The 10,740-nt window shown below is 54.5% G+C and overlaps 1 protein-coding gene and 1 long non-coding RNA gene across 2 annotated transcripts; one reads left to right on the plus strand and one right to left on the minus strand.

Annotated features, from left to right (window-relative positions):
* Positions 1–1,580: 1,580 nt before the first annotated feature.
* On the plus strand, positions 1,581–3,345 carry LOC116664847. The gene is made up of 3 exons (XR_004321331.1): positions 1,581–1,660; positions 1,878–2,097; positions 3,233–3,345. It is a non-coding gene; the product is annotated as an uncharacterized LOC116664847 (long non-coding RNA).
* Positions 2,111–8,590, minus strand: NOBOX (NOBOX oogenesis homeobox). The gene is given in 9 exon segments (XM_032483562.1): positions 2,111–2,763; positions 3,417–3,721; positions 4,054–4,285; positions 4,507–4,592; positions 4,855–4,914; positions 4,916–4,965; positions 5,271–5,377; positions 5,779–6,321; positions 8,124–8,590. Coding segments are annotated over 9 exon segments (1,725 nt in total). The 5' UTR covers positions 8,164–8,590; the 3' UTR covers positions 2,111–2,461.
* Positions 8,591–10,740: the final 2,150 nt, after the last annotated feature.

A 10,740-nucleotide genomic window follows, 5' to 3' on the forward strand; every position in this document is an offset into this window, starting at 1 on the left:
TAATGAGTCTGGCTGTATATGAGAACGGCAAAGAGGACCTAGAAGACCAACACTCTAAGGACGTCAGACTATCTCAATGATCTCAATCATGGGCTAAAATTAACCAAATGAAACTGAACAAGCAATGTACATTTTTGTATATTTAGACTCAAAACATCAATTCTCCAAATGCAAAAGTGAGAGAGAATGGTTTTAAAACAGCTTCTATTGAAATAACCTAGGAGTCCTAGTTGACAAAAAGTTTGTCTTGGACCAAGAATGTGAACTGGCTGAAAAAAAAAATTCCTCCCCAGACAACGTTAATCAGGAGAGAATGTGTATTTGGTGGTGGTAACTGTTCCACTGCACGATGCAGGTGACCAGACCGCAAAGTGAGGTTCAGCGCTGGCACCCCTCTTAAAAGGAACATAAACTCATGTGCATTGGAAAAGAGGCGTCTAGGGTAGTAAAAGTGAGAGCGAGCAAGGAGGCTAGGGCTCTGAGGAACGACATGCAGTCCTCAGGTTTGGTGATACTAGGTTCATTCTTTGTAGCCCATGGAAAGTAAAACTCAGATCAATTAAACAATATTGACGTCCTCCTAGCAGAAGAAAGAACTTCGTAATAATTAAAGCTTTAAAAAATTCTATAGGTGCTTGTGTGAAGGAGTCAGCTGCCCTCTTCTCTAGAGCCCCCACTGGAGAATCGAGACCCAGGGACCCTCCCTCAGGGGTGGGATCGAGGTCATTCCTGCATTTGCCAGGTGACTGGGCTCGTCAGCCTCGGATTCTACGCTTCTGAGAAGTTTTCTCTATTTTTCTCTGGTCTACCGTACATTCTTAATTCTCAATTCACTCATTTTGTTTGCAGTATACTGTTAGATTGTCTGACACTTTTAATCTGATTGTTGCATATAAAGTCCAGCAGCTTCAGGTCTTGGCTGTAGAGATCTGCTGTTTGCTATCCATACAAAGGCACTGCTAGGCTGAGTGGCTGAAGCTGGAACCAGCTAAGGTCTAGAGGAAATATCCAGTCTCCCCGTTGGGCTTTGAAAGTAAGAGTACGTTGTAGTGACTGATGGCAAGAGAGGAAAAACGGCACGTAAGGAGCAGTAATCCTCCTCGGCCCCCGTTATGGGAGAATCTTTTCCTCTGTGTCTGTTTTCAGGCTGCTCATTTCATGGGCTTCAAGAGACAGAATGTGAAAAAGAGAGATGTGAAATGTGTATTTTAAAAGACCCAGTGACGTCATAACACAAGACATTTCATACTTCAGTGTGTACATTCTAATTCCTCGATGCAGGCTGCTGAAACCTGGCTAGTACAATCCTTGTGAGGCAGTCAGAGAGTGGCTAGGATGCTAGAGTGAAACTACTAAATAGTGCTGGTCTTTAAAATCCTACACAGATACACGGACGTGTGTGTTGTGTAGCTGAGAAGTTTCTTCTCCATTTTCAAATATTTTTCCTTTTCAGTTCTTACAGGCCATGACTCCAGAACTACTGTGATGATTATAATTGCTTATAATACACATTTTGGGGAAAAAAATGTGTATTTTTCAATAATCATAGCATTTGGAGGTCCAGACTGGCACCGCCCCCCTATATACCCCTCAAATGCACGGTGGTTTGGATAAGCGGTTCTCAAATTCTAGCTGTTTGGACACGGCAGGGCCATCAAATGTGAGTGCTTTGTACCTTTAGATGTCTCTCTCTATATATACAGATACCTACCTATCTATCTATCTACATAGAAATAAGCATCCTGTTCTTGGTGCTCCCACTTCTCATTCCTAACCCATCCCCCAAAAAAAGAGCTCTGGGAAAAGAAATCATGGTTCACAACCCTAGAGTCGTGACCTGAAACAGCCTTGGGCTTCTCATAATCCTCTCCCTGCAGGGCCCCAATTCCAGAGAAGGGCCGGTACTCGGGTTTGGTTCTGGATTTTGGACGAGAACATGGTTTCACGGCAGGACTGAAGACAAGGCCCAAGATAGCATCTCCTTCTCCAGCAGGAGAGGTGGGCCCAGGAAGGAGGCCCAGGACGCCCAGGACCAGAGCCGCAGCTGGTCAGCCGCGAGGGAGGCAGTGAAGGACGTGGAGCGCTTCGCTTAGCTCGGTGAGTGGGGAGACACATTTACGGAGAGAAACCCGAGAACAGACTAATTTACTGCCGACAGTGGACATGCTGGCTCATCTGTGTAGCAAGGAAAAGAAACAACACAAACTGATATAATGTCCAGAGGTCACACGGGCCCTCCTCTTTCTTCAGGACCACAGCCTAGAGGTGTGGGCAAGGGTCAGGGCCAGCCCTCTTCTTTCTCAAATCCGTGTCCAGCAAAATGAGCCCACAAAGGGGGGAAATGTCCGACTTCGCCCCGTCAATAGAGGCCAGTCTTTCCTGACACTTAGCCGCCGTCTCCTTGGCGTCGGTGGTGCCCCAGCCCCTCCGGCAGGGTGGCCTCTCCCTCCTGGGCCCACGGCTAGGGGCTGGGGCTGTCCTCGTCATCCTCCTGGCCCTCCTCAGGGGCTGAGGGCAGCTCCACAGAGGCGGCCGGCAGCCCCTCCCGGCCCTTGCTGAGTGGGGGCCCGGGCCCCGGCCTGGCCCCTTCAGGCACCCGGGCGAGGCCGGGGGAAGGCTGGCAGCCCAAAGCCGGGCCATAGGGGGCCGCCAACAGATCCGGGAAGTAGCCATCACCTGCCAGGTGGGCACCCAGAGCTTGCGGGCAGAAGGGACCCAGGAAGGGCAGGTCTGGCAGGCAGGGGTCATTCCAGGGGACTGCACCTGGGGAGTCAGCACAACAAAGATGAAGTGGGATGAAGGGAAGCCACCACGTTCCAGCACGCCCCCGGTCAGAGCCCCTCCCTGCTCCACAGAAACCCCGGGTAGGACCCAAGAATGAGGCTCCCCTCAGGACCAGGCCACACTCCCGAGTTCGGGTGACAGTGACACAAAGTGGACCGTGGGTGGGGCCGAGTGCCCTCTCACACAGGCCGGAGGAGACTGGGGACCCTCATCTTATTCCCCCTTCTACGGGAACTGGGTCTTCAAAAGATGGTCACTTCCAGGACTTCAGAGGTCCAGTGGCCCGTCAGACGCCATCTACTCTGTGCCAAGGCTGGCACCCCTCCCCTCCCTGACCCTCGCCAGCCCCCTAAGGCCTGGGAGTGTTATCCCCACTTCAGATTCTAGGACACTCAGCGGAGCGCGTGACTGCTGAGTGGGCCTCCCACCTCTGCTTCCCTCACTCCAGAGCTCTCTAGCTGACTCTTCCTCTGCTCTCCCGCCTCTGAGAAGCTTGAGAACATCACAAGGACCACAGCAGACGAGGGGCAGTGATTCGCTCAGCCCCCGCCTGGCCCGGCCTTCCCTCCAGCTCCTGAGGGAGGCTGTCTCTCCCATCTCACTTTCCTCGACCTCAAAGCGCCCCAACTCACCCATGCTCCCAGCGGGTGGCTGCGGCAGCGTCTGCCCGGACGGAGGGCCCTGGAAGCCGCCCTGGCATGGGCCCCCGATGGGGCCATAGGACCACGCAAAGAGAGAGTCTTCTGGCAGCGGTGGCGCCAGTGAGCTGGGCGTGTGGAAGGGGAAGGGAGGCAGGTACGGAAACTGGGGCTGGGGCTGCTGGAAAAGCGGGGGCGGTAGGGCCTGGGAGAACGGGAACGGTCCCGGCTGGTTGCTTTGCTGGTAATCCTGGGGTTCCAGCTCCTCCAAGAATGAGCAGGCTGGGGGTGGTGTGATGCTGTGGGGGAAAGGACTTCATGAGGCTCGGCTGGTAGCCTCATCTCTAGCACGTGGCAGGCGTCCCCTCTCCTCCCCTCCGCATCTCTGTCACCCCAGACATACTGCCTCTTCTTCCTCTTCCTGCTCCGAGCTTCTCACCCTCCCTGCTCTGCTGCTGTGACAGCCTACATCCTTCCCACCCCTGACCCACTTACACTTTTAACCCTCATTACGTTTACCCCTCCTTGCTCCTCCCAGCTCACCCTCTCCCCTCCCAAGTTCCATCTATCTTTCCTCCTTCTGTACATCTCCCAAGATAACTCAAGCAACCAGCCGCCTCAGGTCGCATACCTTGTCCCCCACAACCCACAGGGGCCATCCTTGTGGCTGCCGTCACTGCCTGGAGTGTCCAGCAGCAGAGGCATCAGCTCAGGGGTTTGGACGGGGCCAAGGGGAAAAGGAAGGTTGGCCCTTCGGACAGGTGGGGGGCTGAAGAGTGGTGGGGTCACCGCCACCCTCTGAGCACCCTCACTCTGTTGGGCTGGGGTCCGCGTCTGGTCAGATGTCAGCACTGTGGGGGGCTCTGGGAACAGAAGTCAAAGAGAGGTCGTAAGAGTAAGAAAATGGGGGTGTATGCTTGGCAGTGCCAGGTGGGAGAAGTCCAGAATGCCCAGGTCCCCCCACTGGACCAAAATAGTGGAGAGCTCTGGCCGCTCCCGTGTCCATCAAGAAAGAACCCTTTGTCCCTGCTGCCTTCCGCGCTGCCATCTGCCCCAGACAACCCTTGGAAGGTGGTCAGCTCACCTGGAAGGGGATCCAGAGGGGGCTCCTGAGGGAAGGTTCCAGGCTCCGGGTCCGCGCGCACAGCAGGGGCCAGCTCAGCTGCAGAACTGGAGGCAGACAGAATGATGACTGTAGCTCGAGTGGTCCCTGGATTCAGACTGGCGCGTCGGACTGGAAAAGGGCCAAGCGTGGCCACCCTACAAGGCCCTGGCCACTTCCCAACCCCACCCAGCCCAAACCCCTCTGAATAGTATCCAGCAACTCCCCAGGCCCAGCCTTCCAACACTTTCTCCTCCTAGACCCCAGGATCCCAGATTAGACCCCACTTCCTACCCACGAGGAGGGGCCAGGAAGAGCAGAAATTCTTACCCACACTGGTGGCTGGCAGGGGTGGGGGCAGGGCCTGCAGGGGTGTCCTTGGTCTCCTCAGTTCATCTTCTCCACTTTCCGCCACTTTGCCCTGCGGTTCTGGAACCACACCTGGAGGGGAGACACACCTGCAGGGCTTGAGAAATGGAGGAGAGCCTGAGGCTCCATCCGGCTGCCCCGCGATAGCTCCAGGACGGTAGGAGGTCACTGCACCACCCTGCCTCGCTGCCCCTCTGTCAGGTTGGGTTTCTTCCTGAAAAGGTTCATCTAGATGGCCTCCGAGGCACTTTCCTGAGGCTCGTCTCAGGCCCCACCTCAGCCCCGACTCGGGAGGGGCTGAGGGCTTGCTCCGCTTCCCCGGAGTCCCAGCCCTGGGCTCCCCTCCCCACTGACAGCAGCCGGCCAGCCCCCTTTACCATGATGCGCTGGGGCGTGACCCCCACTGTCTGGGCGATCTCCCGCCGCTTATCGCTGTCCGGATAGTGGTCTTCTTGGAAGAGCCTTTCCAGCTCCTCCAGCTGGTCTGGAGGAAGAAAACACTCCCATGAAGACGAACACCAGGGAGCAGACAGCAGAGGAGAGAGCCTTCTGGATGGACCACTGTCCCCAACCCACGGCCTTCCCAGAGCCTTGCAACCAGGTTCCCCACTGGGCGGGGGCCCCTTCTCTCTTGGGCTTTGTGGCAGGGGACTGTGTCATGTTTTACTTTTCTGCCCCTTCTAACGTGGGCCCAGTGTCACTTTCTGACGAAGCAAGCCAGCCTTCCCCTCTGAGGGTCAGAAGTCATGGCCCCACACAGGTTAAGAGAGCATCTAGCCAAGGTGATGTGCCAGCTAACCACACTCCAGTCTCCTGGGGCTGCACTGTCTGGTGAGCCCACCTTGCCCAGACCCCAGAGGTCCCCTCTCACCTTCAGGGACTTACCTGAGCGGTAGAGGGTTCGAGTCTTTTTCCGGCCTTGGCAGGTCACTTCTGGAGACTTCTTCTTTGGGTCTGCTATTTGGTTGTTCTGGGCTAACGTGCTGAGGAGGTTGGCCAGGTGGCAGGACCCCCGGCCGGACCCACAAGGCACGGGGTTGTACGTGGCCCGTGCTGAGTTAGTGACACTGGGAGACGACGTGGAGGCCAGACCCCCAGTGTTGGGCTTTTTCTGCTTACCTGGGGCTGGAGAGGAGGGCCTCCTCCCTGCCTTCCCCTCTCTCACTGGGAGGGGACACCCTGGCCCCTGAGGCTGGGGTCTTAGTGGAGCCAGAGTCCTGCCTCTGTGGGGAGTCCCCGGGCCCAGGGGCTGGCACTCTCTCCCAGCATCAGCCCCACCTGCTTCTCCAGGGATGTCCGATGGTGGCTTCTCCCCGGAGACAGCGTGCAGGAGGGACACGTCCTGAGTGTGGGGGGCTGAGCTCTGCAGTGGTTCCTCCCCCTCCTCCTCCAGCCTGGCTGCTGGGGGCTGGCCTCCCCCTTCTTGGCCTGTGGAGAGCCAGCACCCACTGACCTCAGCACCAGAGAAGGAAGAGCCCGGTCTACCAGGACGTGCTGCCTCCCGCTGGGCAACTGGTTTCCTGTTTGACCTAAAGCCTTAATTTGTCCACTTGTCGAATGGGGTAATAATTCCAGGCATACCTTCCTAACTTGGCTACTATGAGGATCACATGAGATCATCCTGCAACTTTGAAGAGTGCAGGCGAATATCTGCAACCATGAGGGGGCCTGAGCTCACACACCCAGATGGTGCGGGAGCAGTCCTAATGTGGAGGGTACGTACCCCTTATGAGTCCCCAGTTTCTCCCCAGACACCTGGGATGTGAGTTTGAGGGACCAGAGTCTATTCAGGTGTTTCTAGGGGACACAGATTGGGGCTGGGGGTGGACTGGGAAAAGAGAGAGAGACTGACTGAGACTGCTTCTTTTCAGACTGGATCTTGTCCCTGCTGCAGACACAGGTGTCAGTGCTTAGAGCAAGGACACAGCGGGACTGGGTGGTCTCCAGGAGTCCAGGCAAGGACATCAAAGAGGCTAATAGAAACATACAGCCTCACCTCCCACAGAACTCACTCCATCCCTGCCCACCCTCCTCACCCTCGTCCACACCCCCGTCCTCCTCCCTGCCAAGCAGAGCCTCACTCAGGGGCCTCAAGCCCAGGCCCACCCTCCTTTCACAGGTAAGGAAGAGTGACCCGGCTGGCATTGAGATTTCCTGTCACTCATCCTCCAAGCTTGTGTGTCCTCTGAGCCCTGACTGATTCATTAGGAGGTTACTACGTCCCAGGCATTGTGCTAAGCACCTTTCGTAGATCGGTCCAGGGAGCAGTATTAATATCTCATTCTAACAGATGAAGACATACGGATTAGAAAGGTGAGTAATTTGAAACAAGCAACAAAGTCCTACTGTACAGCACAGGGAACTATATTCAGTACCTTGTAATAACCAATAATGGAAAAGAATCTGAAAAAGTATGTATGTGTATGTGTATATATATATACACATATATATATATAACTGAATTACTTTGCTGTACATTGTAAATCAACTATACTTCAATTAAAAAAAGTTTTGTGATTTGCCCAAGATCACACAGCAGTTGCCCTTGGTCCCTAGATAGAGTTCTTCCCAGGGTCACAACCCCTCCCCCAGTCACCTCCCGACTTACTCATGACCTCCAGGACCCTCTCAGCTCAAGGAGCTGCTTTATCATTTCTAAGTTGGAATATTTTTTTAATGGATGCTAACGAATGACTAAGAGCGAGTGTTTTTTGTTTGGTTGGTTTTGTTTTTTTAACGAAAACTGCATGAGCTATAACGTCTTTAAGGAATGACTTTCTACCGGTGTGTCAAGAAAGACGTAGGCCATGAGCCACGGTGCTTTGTCAGACTGTTTCCCAGCGTAGAAGCCGCTGAAGAGGGTGAGCAGGCCTCCACCGCAGGCGTGAAGCCGCAAGGCCGGCAGGTAACTGGGAAGGAGGGCCAGACTGTTCTTCAGCATTTTAGGAGAGCCGGTACCTAGCAAACCTGGTACGCAGTAGGTGCTCCATAAATGTGACGTATCAGAGTGATAGACCCAGGTAAGAAAGGTGATGGGTGTGGGGACCTCGAGCAGAAGCCTGGGACTGCTGTCCTTCTCTGCATGCAGAGAGATCGGAACCCCAAGGATGGAGGGCGCGGCATAGTGGGCTCCCTGGCCCCTCTTCAGCCGCCCCACCCCAGCCCTACCCAGCCCCTTGGCCTACTTGAGCCGTGGGTCCCAGCCTTCCAGGCCCCCCATGCGCACTCACCCCGCGGCTCCTGGCGAGGCTCCGGGGTGCTGGGCTCCATGGCCTGGACTCATGCGCACGCGGCCGCGGGGCCGCCCAGGCGCCGCCTAATGAAGCCTCGCGGGCGGGCAGGTGCGCAGAGGCGCACGCGACCCGGGAGCCCGCGCCCGGAGCCGGCCGGCCGCTGCCTGCAGCCTGCTGGGCCAGGCCCACCCGGGAGGGCGGTGCGTGGGGCAGCTGGGGGGCGGGGAGGCCGGGAGGCCACGCCTCTTCCCGCCCCCGCGCCCTCCCCCGCTCCCGAGCGGGGGCAGGTGTGCGCTCAGCCCCTCCCCGCGCTCGTGGAAGCTGCACGCGGAGCGTGGGCAGGAGCCGTCCCTTGGCGTTGCGGGTGCGGAGGCTCGCCCTCCAGAGCTAGGATCAATCCAGGGCCCACCAGCACCCTGACTGGACTTGCAAATGGACTTGGTGACGGCTTTGGCCTTGGAGACCCGGAGTCCTTGAGTGGGAACTGTGGAAGGCAACTTCGGGAGCGGCTTATCCAGGGAGCCCCAAACCCTCACCAAGGTTTCCCAGCTGCTCACTGAGGTTTCTCCAAGTCTCAGGATGCATGAGCCCCCAAGACCTGATGGAAGGTCCTTAGAGCACAGTGCTGTCCTTGGGTGATGAAAGCGACCTGGAAGAACCCATGGTTAGAGGGTGAAGCCGACGGCGCAGACTTCTTGGACGAAACCCAGATGCACGAGTACCGGAGGCCACAGGTAAGTTGGAACAAAGCTCTAGCTAGTCCAAGTTTTGTCGCTGTGTTTCCACCCACTTAACATCACTTTTACTCCCTAAGAATGAAGGGGAGTCCCATGGAGATCTCACGCGCATCATCATTATGACTCCGAGTTCACAGGATGTTTCTTGCCTTCTTTATAAAATAACTTAAGAATTTAAAATTCTCCTGGCCTCTTCCCTCCATCTGCCCTTAAGTGGAAGGTGCTGGCCAGATTGAAACAGGTGCTTGGCGCTGCGGGTGGGGGAGGGTGAGGGCCAGAACATAATCCAGGTGTTTTGCTTTTAGGATTTAAAAGACTGGACATCACATGCTTTCATGCTGTAATTACCTGTTGGTACATTTTCCTGTGCTTTAAATTCCTTTGAGGGGCGTGGTCTACGCCTGTGAACTCTGGAGAGTTGTAAGAGCTTTAGTTCTTTCTGAAACGTAAAAATGTAAATGAATTAACTCCGTTTGACAAGGTCATCAGAATTCCAGGCATCTGATGTTTCATTTTGATTCCTATGAAACCAATGTTGCCTGATAAATGAGGGGTTTAGAAATACGGCCCAGTATTAGTTAGAGGTGAAGTTTTCTAGGCCATGTGAGCAAGGAATGGTGGGGGGGCGTGCACTGAAGTCGATTTCTGTGTGAAAAGTCAGCACCACATGGAATGCAATGGTCTGCTTGATTAAACAGCTATAGGACACCGACTGTCTGGCACTGTGCACAAGTCACTTCCTTGCTTGCAGAAGCTTACTGGCAGGGAGGGGATTAGAACAATGACAGAAGGCAGTGGACAGTGTCCCTTCATGAGGTCAGTGGCGAGTTAGAATGCACAGAGGAGCGGGTACCTCTGCTGGGGGTGGGGGCGGGAAAGGCCTTCTTGGAAACAGTGATAAGCTGAGAGCTGAGGGTTAAAGGAGAGGCAAGTTTAGCAGGTCACAGCCCTGCTTAAACCCTGTGGTGGCCCCTGCTTGCCCGTGTCATAAAAACCATGCTCTCTAACTGGGAGAGGGGTCTTTTTTCCTCTGAAGTCTCAGCTCACCAGCTTCCGACACCCAGGTATTCTAGTTTTATCGTCTTTTTTGAGCTAGTGTTTTTCAAAGAGTTTCTTAAACCCCCTGGATCAGAATTTCTTAACAAATTTGTTTAAAACATGGCTTCCAGGCCCCATCCCAAGAAATTTTAATTGGTAGGTCCAGGGAGCCACCTACAAATTGTAACAAGCCTCTCAGGTGATTTTTATTCACGTTAGAGTCTGAGATACCCTTAGATCTTCAAAAACAAAGTCAACTAAAACCATCCTGGGGACGGGAGTGGGGGAAGGGGGTGGGGGGGCCTGCGTGGGGGGAAGGAAATGACCTTTTGTCCTTAACTGAGTTGTCCGCTGTAGTGAGAAGCAGGGCATTATTAATTTCTTAATGGGTGATCCTATCTCATTAAATGAAGAATAAATCATCCTTCCCTGCCATCATTTATGTTGTATTTCCTCTCACGGTCTGGGTGCCCCCTGCCTGGGTGAAGGGCAGAAGAGCAGGGACTTCAATCACCTGTAGACTGGCCACCACCCTTACATAAAACTTGGAAAGATACAGAGTCTAATTGTAGAAAAGGGTTTGCTGTGAGACTCCAGGAACTGAAGGTGTTGGCATTTTCTAACCACAGAAATCACTGGATTTGTTGTGCTGGGGCGTGACATGAGGGAAATCGAAGTTTTCTTTCTTCCTTTCGCCCTCTCTTGCCCCTTCCCTCCCTCCCTCCCTTCCTCAAGTTTGATATTCTTGCCTGGTTGTTTTGTGGCTTTTCATGATACCGTTTTTTGTGTGTTTGTTTGTTTATACGAAAATTTGATTTAACGGCTGCAAGTGAATTTGG

The sequence above is a fragment of the Camelus ferus genome, chromosome 7 (assembly GCF_009834535.1).
Source record: "Camelus ferus isolate YT-003-E chromosome 7, BCGSAC_Cfer_1.0, whole genome shotgun sequence".
Taxonomy (NCBI): Eukaryota; Metazoa; Chordata; class Mammalia; order Artiodactyla; family Camelidae; genus Camelus; species Camelus ferus.